Below are 18,755 nucleotides of genomic sequence, written 5' to 3' on the forward strand. Positions count from 1 at the left end.
ATAATAGTAACAATCCGTGAGACAGTGTACAGGGAAGACAAAACGGCATCCAAATCCAAACGGGTCCAAGGGCAGGTCAAAGCACAGTCCGAGAGTCCATCAACAAGAAATCCATCCTGGGACGCGACAAAGTTAAAATCCCCGGGAGGGGGGAGCACACGGACAAACAAAACATGGAGGTCCAAGGGTGACGGGACGAGAGCCTCCAGACCCCGGGCTCAGGAAGCGGGAGGTGTCGGGGATGAGGCCTATGCCCTCAGGAGACTGACGTAGGGTTTCCTGGTGCTAGGTGGGCCTCGCGACATCTTACCCTAATGATGAGCCCCGAGGACTGGAGGAGCTGGTCTTTAAATAATAATACTAAAAGGGTACACCTGGAAAGCTTAATCACACGAACAATAATGGGAGCAGTGGAGCGCCCTCTAGGGAGGGATGTCGGGCGTGACAGTCACAGCCTGAGGAACAGTGAGTCTGTCTCCTAGTAATGCTCCATCTGTCTACAGTATATGTGAATATTTTATGATATGTCTTTGTTGTAAATGTCTGTAATATGTCTGTAGATTTTATTTTATTTTTATTTTTTATTTTGTTTCATGTGAATTTCATTATTTTTATTTGCGTTGGCAACACTGATTGTACCCATCGATCATGCTAATAAGCACCTTCAATTGAATTGAAATTGAGAAAGAGAGACAGGGTGTGGTTTTGTGTTGCATAAAGGGAGGGGGAAGGGGGGAGGGGGGTTGAGAGTGATGTCATTCACAGTGCTGGCCAGTGCCTTCTCTCTCTCACAAACACAGACAGGGAGGAGGCTGCAGACAGGAGCAGGGACAACACTCAGCATCCCTCTCTCCAGAAAGGAAACAGGAGCAAACAACAACAGCTATAAGCCCCAACAAAGGTAAGGCACGGAGCATTTTGTACAATATAAGATTACATGCAAATAGTAAAAGGGTTCTATGCTTTGGAATTGAGTACTGTTATTGTTATTGCTAGATTTAATAGCATTCACCTAGGAAATTGAGAATGAGAACTGAATTTCATGTCGCACGGCTTAAACAGCTTTGTTTTTAACATAGGATTTTGCCCTACAGGTATATACGGTACAGTATATGGAGGATCATAGGTGTTTTGTTATATATTAAGTGGTAAACTATAGTATGTTTCGTGTGAGATCTTACAAAAACAGATAACGGCCCTGTTGAGCAGCATACTGTACTGTATATGAAAACATGTGATCTGTGTTGATGTTTTAATTCAGTACCCTGATGGTTTCTCCTTATTTGTCACACGACTCACAACGTCAGTGTAGAAATCAGAAATTTGTGATCAGAGGGCTGGACTTGTAACTGGATCGTTGTGGGTTTAAATGCTATGTAGGGCACTACAGGTGTACCCATGAGCAAATTTTTTAGTTACATTATTCCGGTAAAATTCTTTCTTGTATAAATAAAGCACAAGATCCTTCTGGAGTTTCTCCTCCTTCTTAATAATAATAATTGATTCTTGACACTTATAAAGCGCTTTTCGTGAACACTCCACTCAAAGTGTTTTTAAGGAATTGTGGACTCCCTTCCACCATCACCAGTGTGTAGGAGCAACAGGATGATGTGACGGCAGCCATAGTCCACTAGTATGCCCACCACACAGCAGCTCTCAGTAGGAAGGAGAACAGAGTGATGAAGCCAGTTCAGAGATGGGCATTATTAGGAGGCCCTGATTGGTAAAGGTCAGGGGGACATTTGGCCAGAATGCAGGGGTAACACCTCCACTCCTTTAGAGAAACACCTTGGGATTTTTAACGACCACAAAGAGTCAGGACCTAAGTTACACATCTCATCCAAAGAAAGGCGCCTTTTTACCTTTATAGCGTCAGTGGGCTGCCTGTTGTGAGCTGCAGAGCGATACAGCTGCTGGCTGTATCTTGAAACCATGCTGGCTGGGTTAACTGGCATCTCTAAATTCTTTTTGTCCCATGTTGGATAGGTGTCGCATTCTGGGAGAGCTTGCCTGTATTCCTGCTTTGTGTTGCCCCAACTATTACTAGAAATTAGTTTCTTTTGATGATTTATCAGAAGTTTATGGACAGATAACTTATATAGTTAAGTCTGTTCAGACCACTGAATCTTTGCTCCATCATTAGAGCCCAACTTTAGAGATCGTAGTTCCCTTAGTAAACTAAAAGTTTATTCCTGTCCTCTTCCCATCTTTATTCCCTGGTACTGCGACTCAGAAGAATCATTTTTGTTAAGAAGTTTTCCCTTTTTTGATACGGTTTCCATTTTGGTGTGAGAGAGAATTGTTTTCCTTTTTTCTTTTTCAGCGCTGACGCTCCAGGCTTTACTTTATTTCGACTGGGAACCCCCTATTTTTTCTTTTATTTTTCTTTTTTATTTGGACCAACCTCATAACATCTGCCTGCATCCAACTCGCTAAAAAAATAGTTTATGCAATAAAGATTATATGAGGAATTTTAGGTCAAATTTAAACAAGGAAAACCCTAGATAGGGAGGTTCTCTAACAGCAGCATAGTTTTATCGATTCTAGAGAATAAACAGTGTACAGTACTGTAGTTTGGCTCTCAGTGAAACTTTTCTGGTTTTGATACCCATACATAAGATAAGATCTCTTTATTACCCATATATTAATATACATATATTTATTAGCATTAGGATTTTGTTTTTTCACATACCCCAGCTTGCTCTCCATGAGACATACAGCTGGGGAGAGAGAAGCTTGGGGTCAGAGCACAAGGTCAGCCATTTATACAGTGCCCCTGGAGCAGATGGGGTGAAGGGACTTACTCAGTGACCCAATGGAGCAGGATTTCTCTGCCAGCTGTGGGATTTGAACTAGCAGCCTTTTAGCCACAAGCACAGATCCTTAGCCACAGTGCTACCACTTCACCCCTACATTACCACCTTTCCTCTGTGATGGTACATTAACAAGCATGATTTTCTAAATGGACCCAGAAAAAGCAATAAAACATTTTAATTATATTAGTATTCTTTCCAAACTATAAATAAGATATGTCATGTTACAATATATCATGATTTGCACAGAACACAGGATGATATACACCATCAAACTCATCGTATACCACGATGTAAAGCTGGTAACTTTCATTTAAAGTTCTAAACGTATTTTGTCATTGTCCACATTTCTGTACATTATATGCTAGTCATACATTTATTTACAATACATAAATAGCATTCATTAAACTATCTTAACGTTCCTTAACGTTACATACTTTACAGCACTAGTTTCTTTCTTTTCTAGTGTGAAAACGTATTCAACACCGCCCAATGATGTCTAATTTAGTTGAATAAAAATGACATATAAACTTTTTTAAAGTTAATATATTTAACCAAACCTGGAATGCTCAAACCAATCACTTTTATGGGTGAAAGAAGTTACATGTAGCAATTACTGCAAAAATATTCAGGGTTGCAGTGAAGTTGGAACCTATCCTGACAAGCAATGGGTGGGGTACACCCTGGACGGGACACTGGTCCATTGAAGGACACACACAGTCATGTACACACTCACACCAGGGTCTGTTTTCCAAGAGGCCACTTAGTCAAAAAGTATGTTTATGGGCTATGAGAGGAAATCTGCACAAACATACAAACTCTACGCTGAGTAGAGCACTCCAGGTTCTGAACCAAGGGCTTCAGCACTAAGAGTCAGCAATGCTAACCACTGTGACACAATGCAACCCGTGAAGAAAACACAAAACATTAATAACTAATAATTGGCTTCCTCTGAGTCAGTACAGTACTTGGTGGAAGCACCTTGGGATGCAATTTTATCTGCGAGTCTTTGAGTAATTCTCATTGGAAATATCTTTTATTTCTGTATGTAAATGCTTTGTAAAATGAGAAGAATGAAAATCAAATTAAAATCTTTGGTTCCTACATGCATTTACTCAATATCATTTGCGTTGTAGAATAGAGTTACCACAGAGAAATTGTAACAGTCTTAATGGCGTACAATTAGAAGTGAAAGCAGCACATTTGCTTTAATGATACAAAACAGGGGCGTGTGCAATTGTATAGAATCTTTTGCATTCAGAAGAAGCATCAAAACTTTCTTAAAATGTAATCTCACAGAAAAATCATGGCACAATGCTCTTAATAGCATTGGTATACAAGTTTCTATACACTGAAGCCTGGAGCTAATAAAACAACTGAGAATAGGCATGCAAGTAAGTTAATTTAACTAAACCATTCTCTGCAGCTGCAGGGAAGGGTGTACTCAAAGCAAAGGGGGTGACAATGGCTATGTTCTTGATGTTCCACTTTTTCAGTATTTCAGTATTTGTATTACTATCCGACAGTCTGATATTGGCAACATGCTTGCATTGATACAGAATTACAGAAGTACAGACATACATTGCACCTCATTACACAGAGGCCCAACTTGCTTTGTCAAGGTAACAGAAACATTATTAGAAATCTATAATAAAACTTAATTGTAGGTTTAATAATGTGCTTTGACACTACAAACATGGGCCCGAAAAGCCCTGGGTAACACTAAGAAAAAATATTCATTTTTTGATTAAATTTAATTACAAATCTGTTATTTATATTAGAATCCTTACTGTTTGCCTTAATAATAGAAGCATGTGGAATTGAGTACAAGAACTCAAGGCTTTTGCATTAACAGGACACCATGATTTAAGAGTAACTAAATGTAACGAAGTGTTCTTTCAGGACCCTATGCAGACAACACGATCCGGGGAGGAGTGAGGAAAACACGGGGAAAAAAGCATGCAAAGGGGCTGGAAGGAAAACAGGGGGCGTGTCCACGGTGCGCTGGTGCTCAAGGGAGGTGTGGCCGAGGCAAACTGTCCAAGGGAGTCCGAGGGAAATCCATGAGAGAAGCAATAGTCCAAGACTGGGTGATCCATCCTGACGAAGACGAACAAAGTTAAAAGCCGGAGCTGGATCCGGCGGAGGGTCGGGGAAATAAAAGGGGGGTAATGGGACCAGATGCTCCAGTCCCGGACCCAGAAGGTCAGGACTCCGTAGAAGCTGATGCCGCCGAGTCGCTCCTGGACTCGCGGGTAGGTGGGTAGGCGGGCTTCCGGGCATCCATCTTCCAAAGCTAAGCCCAGATTGGCAGGAACGCCTAGCTTTTATAGGACAGGGGGCAGGAACCGGAGACAGGTGCAGGGGATGAATACTGAGCAAGGAAGGGCTGGAGCGTCCTTAAGAAGAGGGGTTTACGATAGTGACACTAAAACATTGGTTGTTTACGATGATAGGCACAAACGGAAAGTTAAAAGGGGTACCTTGATAAAAGTCTGGCTCTTTTCTGAACTGCGAACTGATTTCTTCAGTCCCTCTCTATCACCACAGGGCATTTCAGCTGCTTATGGGTTTGCAAAAAAATCTCTCAAAAATGTTTACTCACTGCAGCTTTACCAAATCTTTACATTTTCTCTCTGAAACACTAGGAAGATTTTCAGGATCCATACAAGCCTTCAGGATCCATATGTTCCTCACACGAATACTCATGTGAAGTCCTCCTATGATTTTCTCTGCTGAAGACTAAAATGGTTCAGTTCTTTCACCCTATGCAGGACATTCCTTGAGTCTTCGAAAATAGTAACATGGTGACCAAAATTACATGGTATTCTAAACGAGGCCTTACTTATGCATTATAGACTTTTAACATCCCTTAACTTAAATTACACAAATATTTCCGAGCATTGTTTTTTGCATTTTTTAGTGTGTTCCTCACATTGTCTAGATGTGTCATTGTCTAAATGATGTGTCAAACCATTGTCATTAGTACAGAATTGAAACTACTTTTCTGTAAGCTACTTAATCTGTGGGGTTAAACTGCACCAACAACCTGGAAATTACATCAGATATGACCATGTTGTCATAGGAAAGGGTTAGGGAAAAATATTTAACAAAAAAAAGTTGTTTTTTTTAATTTTCACAAGTGCTCTAAACAGATCTCTAAACAGAGAAGGAAATAATTATCCTCTCTTAATTTACAAAACAAAAAAATGTCCAGAACACAATAAAACAAGCCCCATACAGACAAGACTTCCTCCCCACCATCAGTGCTAGGTTTAAATACCATATGCTTCACGCCAGCTCTCCTTGATTAACAAATGTTTTTGTTTGATAATTTTCACCTTTGTTTGTGTTATTTTTAGTTCTTGCTAACCTCACACCGCTCAGCAGGGGTGTTGACATTTTACAAGTGCTTGCTGCAGTTCCACCCTCTCCCACAATGTTACATCAGATACATAAGGCAATAAACTTGAACTTATCATTAACAGATACACAGTATTCTGTAGAGACTACATAAGGGAAATTTCAGATCCAGAATCCTAAGCTAGAGGAATCAAGAATCTCCTAACATAAGAGAAGTGGTGATTATTGGAGACTCCATTCTCTGGAACACTGCAACTGAGATTTGCCTCAGAGATTGTGAAATGTCAACACTTTATCTTCCTGGAACTTAGGTGGCTGATATCATGGAGTCAACAGGCTCCTTGCTAGGGCAGGTGACAGTGCAGTTGTAGTTGTACCTGTCAGTGTTGTCTATGTGGGCGTAAATACACTTTCAATCCAGGACAAGTTTATACAACCTGGCCAGGAAGAAGAAGAACTGGTCTAAAACAATCATTTTCACAGGAATTCTGCCAGCACTAGGCAAATGCTAATCTGTCAGCACAGCACACGGATGAGGACATGGTGAGCAGAATATGGATTCAGTTTTTTTTGGCTGTTAGCTGTTTCCATGACAAAGGACAAAGCTTGTTATTTTGTAGTTTTTAGGAAATTTGTATTTCCTGAGTGAAAAACCCCTTAGTTAAAAACGTCCTCTCCTTCTTGGGTTCATTTTAGAATAAAGAGATAGGTTCCCATTTTTTTTGTGGCATCTGGGTTTTTTCGGCAGAGAGATTTAACCACAGGTTGTATTATATTTAGATTAGAAGGCATCTTATCTCTTATTCTGGCATTTGTAGGTGTTTAGAGTTGAATACTTGTTATGAGTCTCAGATTTTCCTGGGTGGTTAGGATCTTAGGCCTCTGGGACACTCCTCTGTAAACGTCTACTGTACATAGAGAAACTTGTATGTTGTATGTTTATGTTGTGTGTAGTGTAGTGTGTGTATTTTCACTGTTAAAAATATTTTAACCAAGTATGCCTGAATTATTATTCTTTTCACAAAACTGTGTCAGAGATAAAATAATTAATGTACCTCTAACTATACTGGCCATTCAGGTATATTCTTGTCAGAAATCTTTACAAGTTGGGAGTTATAATTAATTTACTTATGACATACTGCTTGTATATCTGTATTTCCACATTGGTAAGGTTAGGAATTGTAATATCAGAATTAAAAATAGCCTCAAAAGCAATGTGTTTCAATTACAGATTTTTATGTTTGTGGGTGGAATATGTGCAACTTTGTTTGTTTCAGCCAGTCATTTGTTTTATAGCTGCTATGTGTCTTTCTATCTGCAGTCATAGCGACAATGGCAGAGAGCATGGCGAACCTGGCAGAAGTAGAGAGCACCTTTAAGAAGTTTGCGGTACATGGAGATGCCAAAGCTACAGGGAATGAGATGACTGGGAAAAACTTTGTGAAGCTGTGCAAGGACTGCCAGGTCATCGATGGCAAAACCGTCACCAGCACTGATGCTGATATTGTCTTCTCCAAAGTAAAGTACGGAACATAATACAATAACATACGTAGAGATCCACATTGATACAGGCACTGCAATTCTTGATTTATGTTATATAAATCAAAACCATATAAATTAAGAACTACCTTCCCATAAGAATCCACCTCCCCTATGTAACTAAAGAGAGATGCATGTCTGAGTTCCATTAGAGCATCAGGACTGTGCAACAATCTTTGGTCCTTTTACCCTCAACGGTACCTTTGAAATCTTATAAGTAGTATTAAAAAAACAGAAAAAATGGAATTTGTATGTGAGCACTTTGGTATATAATTGACCTTGATATTTATAGGAAAAATTTACATACCCCAACATTTACATGCAATACAGTTATAATAGTTCCCATAACAATTGAAATGTGGTTATAGAAATATAGAGATACTATATAATTAGATTTTAAAATAGAAGTCCTTAGAAACTGTTTTTAATTGTGCAGGACTAGAGAGTACATTTATTAATATTGTGATTAACTGTTTCAAAAAATGTTTGATACTCCTTTTCATTTGTTTTAATCTACAGTAGGTCAGTATAGACATTCACCATGCTCATAATAAAGTCGGGCATGCCAGTAACAGACACTGCGAGTCCCAGGTGGGTTCACCACTTTGTTGAGAACCACAAGGATTGGAAGACCTTTAGACTTGCAGGGTTATCCTGGTGTTTAAAGCAACAGGAAATCTGGTCCTCTTTCAGGAGCCGGAAGTTTGAATGAAAGTTTGAATGTCAGTGTAAGATTGGCCAGTCCTCTATTTGATGCTAACTCTGCTGAAAGGAGCTGTGGAATTTATAGAATAACATATACTGTAGATCCAACCAGTGGGCATGACACATCTAGGCTAAGTTATTGACCCGAACACTAGAAAATAACATGGGGTAGGGCCATGATTCAGTGAGATACTGAATTTTACTAGTGTCCTCACAGCAGGTGTTACTACTTTTGTGCTTCCCTCCTGGCAGGTCCAAGTCTCGGGTCATCACCTTTGAGCAGTTCACGCAGGCTTTGGCTGAGCTAGCGCCAAAGAGATTCAAGGGCAAAAGTCAGGAGGAGGCCCTGCAAGAAATGTACAAGCTGATCGTGGGCAAGGAGCCAGCCAATGTAGGAGTCACTGTAAGTGTCAGTGAGAGTGCAGCCTGTCACTATGAGAAGCACTGTGAGTTCCAAGATACTGAGTGTCAGTGCAACTCAGACACAGTGTGTCTCTCAAAGCAGGATCTACATCAATATCCCTAGCAGACTTTTCTGGAGAGCAGAAATTTGGTGTCTGTATCAATAAGCATTTTACTTTATCCAGGGGAGTGGCAGAGTGAGGTTTGTCAAGCCTTTTCAGTTACACTATTCCCCACAGTGAGCAGGGTTCTTCACTTATAGGGGGGTTTTATGTCATTGGGTGATTTTGAGAACAATTGAATATCTCCTCCCTCACAATTTTCTACAAACTCATCCATTACTCACACTACTACAGGTCTCTTAATCATTGAAGAGACTTAATAAAATGGAAAAACATGGTTGTAATTTGAAACAATTTTTTTTACCCTTGAATCGAAGTTGAAACAAATACCAGGGAGATGAGCAGGAGGCTTTATTACAGAGTTTTTAAAGTCTTACAACAACAGGACTCTCAGAGAAACCCCTTGTCTCAGCACCAAAACTGGCCCTAGCTGTTTCCAAACCTCACTGCCACTAACTGTGTAAGTCCTGTTTATAACTCATACACCACTCATTAAATCCCTGTGATTATGTGGACACTAGCTCTCACAAATGAAATAATAATGGTCAGTGAAAATAACAATGATCAGAGGACCTTTGACAGCTGCTATCCATTCCCTTAAAGGCTGGCCTGCTATACAGATCTTGGTCTTTTTCAAAATAAACACTGGGTATTGCCTGCTCTGTTGAAAATAAATGCTTAATTTAAATAGTAATGTTTTTTTGTTTTAGCTATTTCCTAAACTTACTACAAATCACCTGTACTGTATGTCACAATCACTCAGGGCGGTGAGGTGGCTCTGTAGCGAAGGATCTGCACCTATGGCTGGAAGGTTGCCGGTTTTTGTCCTGTGGCTGGCAGAGGAATCCTACTCTGTTGGGCCTCTGAGCAAGGCCCTTAACCCCAACTGCTCCAGGGGTGCCGTATACATGGCTGACCCTGTGCTCTGACCCCAAGCTTCTCTCCCTGTCTGTGTGTCTCATGGAGAGTGAGTTGGGATATGTGAAAAAGACAAGGAATTGTGTATGGCCAATAAAGTGATATTATCTTAATTTTGACCTGCAGCCTCTTAGCATGCCCTGCTTATCATTAGCTGTTTTATTTCCTACTTACATCTAAGTCTGGACAGAAGCATTTCCCTCACTGTAACACTTGTGTAGCATGATCACTTTCATTACTGACAGCCTACCATATCCTGTTTCTCTCTATCTTTCCCTCAGAAAACAGCTAAGACAGGTGCATTGGACAGACTCACAGACACCTCCAAGTTCACTGGCTCTCACAAGGAGCGTTTCGATGAGTCGGGCAAAGGAAAGGGCAAGGCTGGCCGAGAGGAGCTGCATGATACCAGTGGATATGTAGGGGCATACAAGGGACAAGGCACCTATGAACAAAAAGTCAAAGAGGGCAAGTAAGAAAGATGAACATTAGGGAAGTTTTAAAGGATATAGTGACTGTGTTGACTTCTGTACTTTAATACAGCATTGAGAGAAAGAGGGACTGAGAGTGAGAGAAAGAAGGATTTAGGGTTAGTACAGGGCCCTACGTGTTAGTGGTGTATGCATCATGATAACCTTTACAATGGCCACTAATAGCCCGTAACTCATAGTTTCCAGGCAACACAAATTTAAATTGTGGTGTTATTGTTGACCTGTGCTGGGTTCACAGCTCTGAGACTACTGTAACCCAAACTCTCTTAAACTCATCCGAGAGTCACAAACACACTCCAGGACCCAACCATTGGTCACACCCCAAGATTCACAGGGACCCATGAGAATTGTTAACTCATGTACTGTAGTACTGTATGTATTACCCATCAGTCCTTCCTTAGAAAACATCTGATGTTTTCATAACCCCTTTAGTTTCTAATATCCTCCAGATTTGTGAACCATTGTCTGTACTCTTTGGGTGTGATTTTTCCTCTTCCATGGACAAAAAGAATCAGTATAATATGGTTCTAAACTAAACTAAAACTGTACCTTTAATTGCTGCTAAGGTATTGTGAGCTATTTTATTTTATATTTTATAAGTCCAATGCTAAAAAAAAATCCCTCTTACTCTTTCTCTTACCTTAAGCTTACATTGCTAAAAGTCTGCGGTTTTTATTCTTACTACTATTTACTGTACATAGCAGAGCCTGTCCCTTCTATATACTGTATATAGTGTTAACCTAGTCTGTCTGAGTCTCTCTTTGCTGCACTAAGAACACCTTATGCAAGGCATTATTTGCACTACTAGTCTATAGTCTCTGTGACTGCTTCCTACTGTATATAAGCATATCAGCTCAGTATAATTAAATAACACCAGTCTGACCTTACTGACTGAACCTGTATTCTCACTGATGTCACACTTGCTTAGATTTCTGTTTCATAAAAAGGGTATGCAACAGGCATAAAGCAGAAAACACACACATTCATACCATGGTCAATTCTCCCAGAAGCCATTTAACTGGACTGTGGGAGAAACCCCACATGAACAGGGAGAAGACATTCAAACTCCATACAAACAGCACCCCAGGTCTTGAATGGACCGTAGAGACCCAGCACTGCAAAGCAGTAATGTTAACCACTTCACCACCGTGGCACTCACTACAGATCAGCACCATGCAAATTGCTTTATTGGACATATATATATATATTGTGGAATAAAGGCTGACACATTAGTACACATTTAGGCATGAACTAAATCCAAGATCCAGGTCATATTAATTTCCCAAATTTGGGACTGTTTGGTTGAAACATTGTACTGTATATCTATCCAGTGTAAAGCTGAGATGGGCAAGTGGGCTGGCATTTTGGATCAATGTGCTTAATTTTAGGAACAGACAGCTGACAGTGTATATCTGTTCAAACATCCATATGGTACCTGTCTGGTAAAACCCACCAATAATCCCTTAAGGTTTATATACAGTAACTGTCTATATCACAGCACAGTGAAAATAAAAGGGAGAGCATCACAGATCATCCAACTCTGCTATCCCTTTTTGGCAGCCATGCTAACCATGTCCTTTTAAGCAATGGTAGAGACATCCATCCCATCATAAATTGATCTCAGAATAATGTACTGTACTTCTCCAAGCAGCTTATTAACATATTTCCTGCTCAGCCTTGTGCTACAAAAAACCAATGCCTTTTTACGAATACAGATGCAGCCATTCAAAATATGCGGTACAACCCCGTACCACACGGAATTATCTACAGTTTAGTGCGTTATACCGCAGTACCTGATTGGCTGGCCAAAATGGCCGACAGGCGGCACCCATGGTGCATCGGTTGTTAGTGAAACGATTGTTTCATTTAATCTCTTTACTGTGCATGTTTAAATCCACTTAATATTGAATATTAACATGGAATTTGACAACTAAGGACAATTTTAGTAGCTGAGCATAAATAGAAGAGGAGCATAGCATGTCTGAAGGTCATAAACTATATTAATTTAGGAATATAAACATATAATGTAAACTGTACAGTATATGTCTTGTATTGGTAGTTTAAATAAAAAATACACACCAGTATTCCACTTTCTTCATAAACATTTTAAGCATTAAAGTCTTTCATTCGGTTACATACTGTGGTTATTTTGGAAAAGTTTTCACGTGCTCTTTCTTTTTCCATGAATACTTGCGCTCGTTATCGCAGTAAAAAAACGCATACTTTTCAGAATTTGATTAATAAGGAATATAATATGGAAAGAAACTAATAACGATATAATTATATTCAGATAGCTCAAATTATCACAGTAGTACACTTTCTTTGTAAACGTGTATCAATTTGACTCATTCACCCGCGATTACATGGAACTTTTGCCTTTTGTCCAGACTTTTGCCTGCGCTTTTCAGTTGTGGTGTGTTGGTGTAATGCCTTAGGCATGTGACTTGTATGCTGGAGGTTGGGGATTCAAACTCAGCTCTTACCATTAGTTTTCTTTTAACAAATAAACATTTCTTTGAAAAACTAAAGTAGTAAATATTATCGACACTATACTGAATTTGTTGGTATTTCTAAATATCACAACATGTTCAAAGTTAAGTGATTTATTAATAACAACTAATAATTTCAAACTGCTTGTATTTTAAACTTGTATTTTGTTCGGGGTGATTTGTCACTATTTTCACAAACTTCAATTTATTAAACGTCTATTTCTTAGACAGGTTGTTCCAGACCTCTGTTTAAATTCTGAAACACCCTCTGATTCCATGTTTTAACCTTTTCTATGAATACTTGTGCTCTTTATCCCAGTAAAAAATCTCATACTTTTTAGAATCTGCTAAATAGGGAATATATTATGGAATCGCTTATCTAAAGAAGTGTAAATACAGTATAACCTTTTTCTCTCCTTTAATTTAAAGAATTGTATGAAGAAATCCTAAATCGCGAACCCATCACTTATAATAATTCATCCGGATACAAATCATTTCAAAATGTTTCAAAAACATCCACTTGTGATACTTTAGCTGCTTAGTTACACAATTCCATATTAATATAACTATCAAGTGATGTTAAATCACTACAACATTTATCTTTTTACAATAACAGCAAGTGATATTCTTACTCCGTATTCTTAGATAAGGATAAAACTTTATAACTTTTTATGAAGTACAGAATATAAGCTTAATAATGTTAGAACAAGCACGTTAAAACCAGAACCCATGTAAGTTACCAAGTTAAAAACTTTGATGCATAAATTATTTATGCATAATTAAAATATTTATGATGAAGGTGGAAGGTTGTGTACTTTTGTCCAACTGAGAAATCTTGCTTTCATAAAATATACCGACATTTTAATGTTTAATGATGAACATAATACACAGTTTGAAATTATTAAAAGTCTAAAGAGAATACAACTTAAATTCTTAATTGGAAAAAGATTGTCCCTCAGCAGTGACCACGATTCAAAACCATGCATTTTTTGGCAACAGCTCAAATGCTGTACATGAGAGGTTAAGCTTTTTTACAAGGTGCTTCCGGATACTATTATCATATTTTCAATTAACATGCAGTATGATGCGGTATATTGCGCCACGCCCATTGCGTTTTAATGCAGCGTACCTCGCGCATTTTGAATGGCTGGATCTGTACACTTTATATTTTATGTAGAACTGTGATAGCTTGGCTGAGCTGTCACGCAATATTTTCTTTAGACTTTATCCCTGTTTTTTATAAAGGGATATTTTCATTTCATAACAAATAATGACATCCACAAATCTGATGCTTTTGTAAATATTTATTGAATATTTAAGTATATTTGCTTAAACCACTTGGTTATCTCCTGGTCATTGGACAAGGAGCCTCAAAACTCAATTCAGAAGGAGGAGGCAACCAAAAGGCTACTACAAAGGTTGAGATGGTGTAGAAGAGTAACACATGAAACATAATGCAAAAAAGAGGCGTTTGCATGATATACAGTATATAGTAAATGTCCATAATAATTACTATTTAGAACAGCTTGGTGAAAATTGGGTTGTCATTTTCCCTCACAAACTTCATTGATGTACTTACATTTTGACAATACTACAGCGTTAAGTATCACATCATTTTAGTGGAACAATAACATTTACACACAGAAATCACAAAAGTATTTTGTCATTCAATTCTTTGTGAAAACATCTTCTTTCTCACTGTGTCTGTGTATAAAGATCCATGAATGTGTATTTCTACTCACTGCTCTTGCTTGAACCTAAATAAAATAATAATAATACACTCTAATGAGTATTCATTTTAGTTAATCTGAGAACTTTTGGATTCTTATCCAAAATGTGCAGGCACAAGCCTCAGTATATCTCTTGATGTTATTTTTGTCAAGTGAAATGCATCTCCCAAATAAAAGCGTTACTAGCAGCAGGAACAAGAGTTACATACTCTTAAGTCGTACTGTCTGATCTGGGGTATCTGTGCTCATTTCTTGCTAACAAACATGTTTGCTTGCCAACCCCACTTTGGGGAACATCTCTGAATATTGGTGGATCTGTCCTCCCAGTGACTCATCAAAGTGACAGGAACTGTGAATTCTTCTCTCTATGACATGCATTTCCAAATGAATTAAAAATTTAGAAACAAGGCATAATCCCAAAAATATCAGTTAAATTAAAGAGTTTTTCATAACAAAACAGATGAAAAAAGGGAATTCTGGTTGCAACATTCTGAGGTTTTTGAATATAAAGAAAAAAATATTAAGAATAAAAAAATTGAATTGATCTTAAAATAATGAGTGACCCCCCTGTAAGTGCAAAATGAGGATCCACGCCTCACATTGCTTGTACAATAAATCAGATTAATATAGCATCTTTAATTCTTTTAGTAAAAGACCTCACAAAATACTGGATGTATTGCCACATTGCCTACTTCACTCCATTGCAAAAGGGTGAGCACAAATATAAGTTTAAAATACAACATGATACACCGTAATTATTCAAGGAAAAAATATCCTACGCTCATTTGGTATCAAATGAACGGGCAAAACATGAATAGTTTAGAAATCTAAATATCCAACCTGTATGAATGACAGAAAAAGAAAAGACGTAATAAAAATTCCTTTGGGTGAGATATGCAATCTCAGATTTGAACAGGCAAACAAGAACCCTGTCAAGCAAAACATTTGGAATACCCTTGTTTTATGGTAATAAAATCAGCAAGCCAGAAAATAGAAGTTGGAGGTCAGGTTCTGAGAAAGTTGTCCTGAAGTCAAGACCCAAGGAAGACGTCACGTGAGCTGGCCCTGACTCCCGTAAAGTGCGTTGTTTAGGACCCTATGCGGACAGTATAATCCGGAAGTGACTGGAGAAGGACAACAGGGAAAACACAGCTGGAACAGGTCCGGATTACAGACAGGGGTTGTGGTGACGGCAGTGATCCGGTGCTCGGGGGGGCGTGACGATGGCAAACGAGTCCAAGGAGAGTCCAATTTTGTAAAAAGAGGGCGCAGTGCAAAATTTACAGAAGGTCAAATTTACAAAAGGTAATAAAACTAAAATACGAAAGGGCCGGAGCACCCTCTAGAGGAGGGATGACGATCGTGACAAAGAAGTGGCAAAGAGCTCAACTGGACCAGGAAAGCAGTGTCTGATACATGGCTCCATCTTCTCCACCCAGCATCCAACATACTTGTACTCCACAGGAGCACCAGATGAGCTCCAAAGCCGGCGTACACCATGCCTCACACAGAAGAATTCTTTCAGGTGACGCCACTGCTTCTCTTTTCCAGAAGCAAAGCACTAGAAACATATTAAGTTTCTCTAATTTACACACCTCCTAAGAAATGTTTCGTATTTACTTTGTGCTTTTGTTCAATGCTTGGGTTCAATGCTTGATAGTGTAAATCCTTTACCCTGATAAGTAATTACGGTAACTCTGTGTCTTTTGCCTCAAATTAAAATTCAAGTTTTCTAACACTGAAGTTATCCTTTGACTTTTCCAATTTTCTACTTTTCAGTTATTTCCTTATTCTCTCTAGAGGTTTTTGATTTGTATTGCTTTTTTCTAATAAATTCATTAAAAGATAGCAGCTGTGAATTTAATTCACTCAGATCATCCTCATTGCTATCTTGAATTTGAATTGTTAATGATTGTGTTAATCACTTTAACCTTATTGTGATTTCAGAGGACACGGTCATTTAAGGGTTGGTGAGGTCTTTATTACTTGATCATAAGGCCTGTTTTATACCTTCTCTTGATTTTTCTGTCACACCTGTATAGAAGACCCACTATGCCACTATACTATATACTATTTTTTTTCAGTTTTGGAAAATAAACATCTTTTGTGCATAAAAAGTAGTTATTAACAATCTGAAACTGTTTTTTATTGCTCTTTAAATGCTGTTTTAAGTCATGCAATGTGTAAGAAAGGCATGGATACTTCATTGTCATATTTAGTTGGTTGCCCTGGTTTTCAGCAGGGTCATATTTTGCAACTGCATGGGGCATGACAGAAATACAGTACCTTAGTACGGAGGTATATGCATTAGAATACAATATGCCAAGTTCTTAGCAGATGGCTACAAAGTTGTGTACTCAATTTGCTTTATCAAATAGCGACTCTCCCAGCTTTCATGATTATTTTTTGTCTTGAGATTACTGTGTGTTTTGTGGGCTTCAATCCAGATAATGTACCTTCAAAACCCATCTGTCACTTTGTAAAAACATGTTCCATAAGGTTTTGGTTTGTCAAAACTGTCCACAGTATATGCCACTGATTATTGGGTCCAAAGTTGTAATACATTCTCTGTTGAATTATAACTCACTAGCGTTGATCAACAAAATTTGTATGACAGTTTCTTGAGTCACGATCAGTCCATTTTGAATATACTTGAGATGCATCAGTTTGCACTGTATCTGTATAATCTGCAGGTAGTTTGTGTACCTTGAAGAAAAAATAATGCCACATCCACAATTTTTTAATAGTTTACACAAAATAAATGTAAACATTTTGAGGTTCATTTTAACTGTTCTATTAGTTGCTGCCAAAGCCTTGAGAATATTCAGGTTATTAAGACCAATTTTGGAATTAACATACAGAATACAGCCTCTTCCATTATGTCATGCACTTAACTATGAGTTCCCATTAAAATAATTGAACAATACACAAAAAATCTTACACAGGAGGTAGAAAGTGCCATTTAGGAGCTTATAAAGTCCTAATTAGGAGAAAAAAGTGTGTTTTTTTCCTCATGTTACCAGGACCCTGCAGTACAGTGAAAACCAGGGATCCCAAACCTTTTTGCTTAGACAAACGTCCACAGTTTACATTAACATGTAAGCCCACAGTCCAAAAAGAAAACCTGTCCGCTCCCCATTTCTTATCCTTAATGCTAAAAGAAGCATAACCCAAGTGAACAATAATTAATTCACTGCCAGATCCTGCTGTTTTTATATTTTTGTTGAACCATATTTTTGTTGTAGCTAACATTTTGTAGCTATTTGTAACCAACATAACATTTTCTTCAAAATGGTACCTCGATCGGCTGCCATGGTGTGTTGCCCTAACTTGTTTTGCGTGTTTAAGTTGTTTGTGGAGAATCAAACAGAATAATCTTTACGAGAGAAGTACTTCTCAGCATCAGAGATTCCATTCCACATGATGTAAGTTTTCATTTTTCCCCTTCAATTGATATCTTTGACGTTTTAATCAAGGGGGCTGCAGTTCTGCCCCAAGTTGCACGACTCAGGAGTTGGGGCAAGCATGCGGGGGCCCAGGTACTCTTTCGTCAGAGAGGAATGTGAATGCCTCTCTCTGGGATCATCAGGCATTACGTGCATTAATAATATTATTATCTGTATATGGATATTTATTATGGACAGTTTATTTATCATTTACAAATATGTATATATGTATGGGGTTATCACAGGTAGGTAGAGTTCTGACACATTCTTGAAATGCAATATTTTCCTTGAATTTCTGAAATGTATATTGTGTTTTTTTGTGTCTGTATGTATATGGCATGTCTGTATGTATGTGTATAGTGTATGAGCAACTCACCATGTCAAATTCCTTGTAAGTGAAAACGTAGCCAACAAAGTGATCTATCTATCTTCTATCTATATCTAACCCTGTTCTTCAAATTTAAGCTGTGTATTAAATCTATAAATGTATATTCAATCTTAAGAACATGATGGTCCAGTAAAGTATAACTCAGACTACAGCATGACCTGTCTCACTGAATTTCTCATTGTCACAACCCAGAGGGAAGTGGCATGCTACCTGTGGTTGCCAGGGATAACCATAGAACTCTCACGAGTGCTCACCCTTCAGCCCAGCCTGGGAGGGTGAGATCAAGGCATTTGTCCATCTGACAGACTTCCTATCAATCAGGTAGCCAATCTTCCAATTAATCACTTTG

General features: G+C 38.4%; 1 protein-coding gene across 1 annotated transcript; it reads left to right on the plus strand.

Moving 5' to 3' along the window:
• Positions 1 to 782: 782 nt before the first annotated feature.
• Positions 783 to 14,625, plus strand: LOC148814447 (tubulin polymerization-promoting protein family member 3-like). Its single transcript, XM_088906777.1, has 4 exons — positions 783 to 901; positions 7,498 to 7,699; positions 8,673 to 8,823; positions 10,144 to 14,625. Exons 2-4 carry the CDS (start codon positions 7,509 to 7,511, stop codon positions 10,336 to 10,338), a joined length of 537 nt encoding a protein of 178 aa, XP_088762903.1. The 5' UTR covers positions 783 to 901; positions 7,498 to 7,508; the 3' UTR covers positions 10,339 to 14,625.
• The last annotated feature ends 4,130 nt before the right edge of the window (positions 14,626 to 18,755 follow it).

The sequence above is a fragment of the Atractosteus spatula genome, chromosome 27 (assembly GCF_055471065.1).
Source record: "Atractosteus spatula isolate fAtrSpa1 chromosome 27, fAtrSpa1.hap1, whole genome shotgun sequence".
Taxonomy (NCBI): domain Eukaryota; kingdom Metazoa; phylum Chordata; class Actinopteri; order Semionotiformes; family Lepisosteidae; genus Atractosteus; species Atractosteus spatula.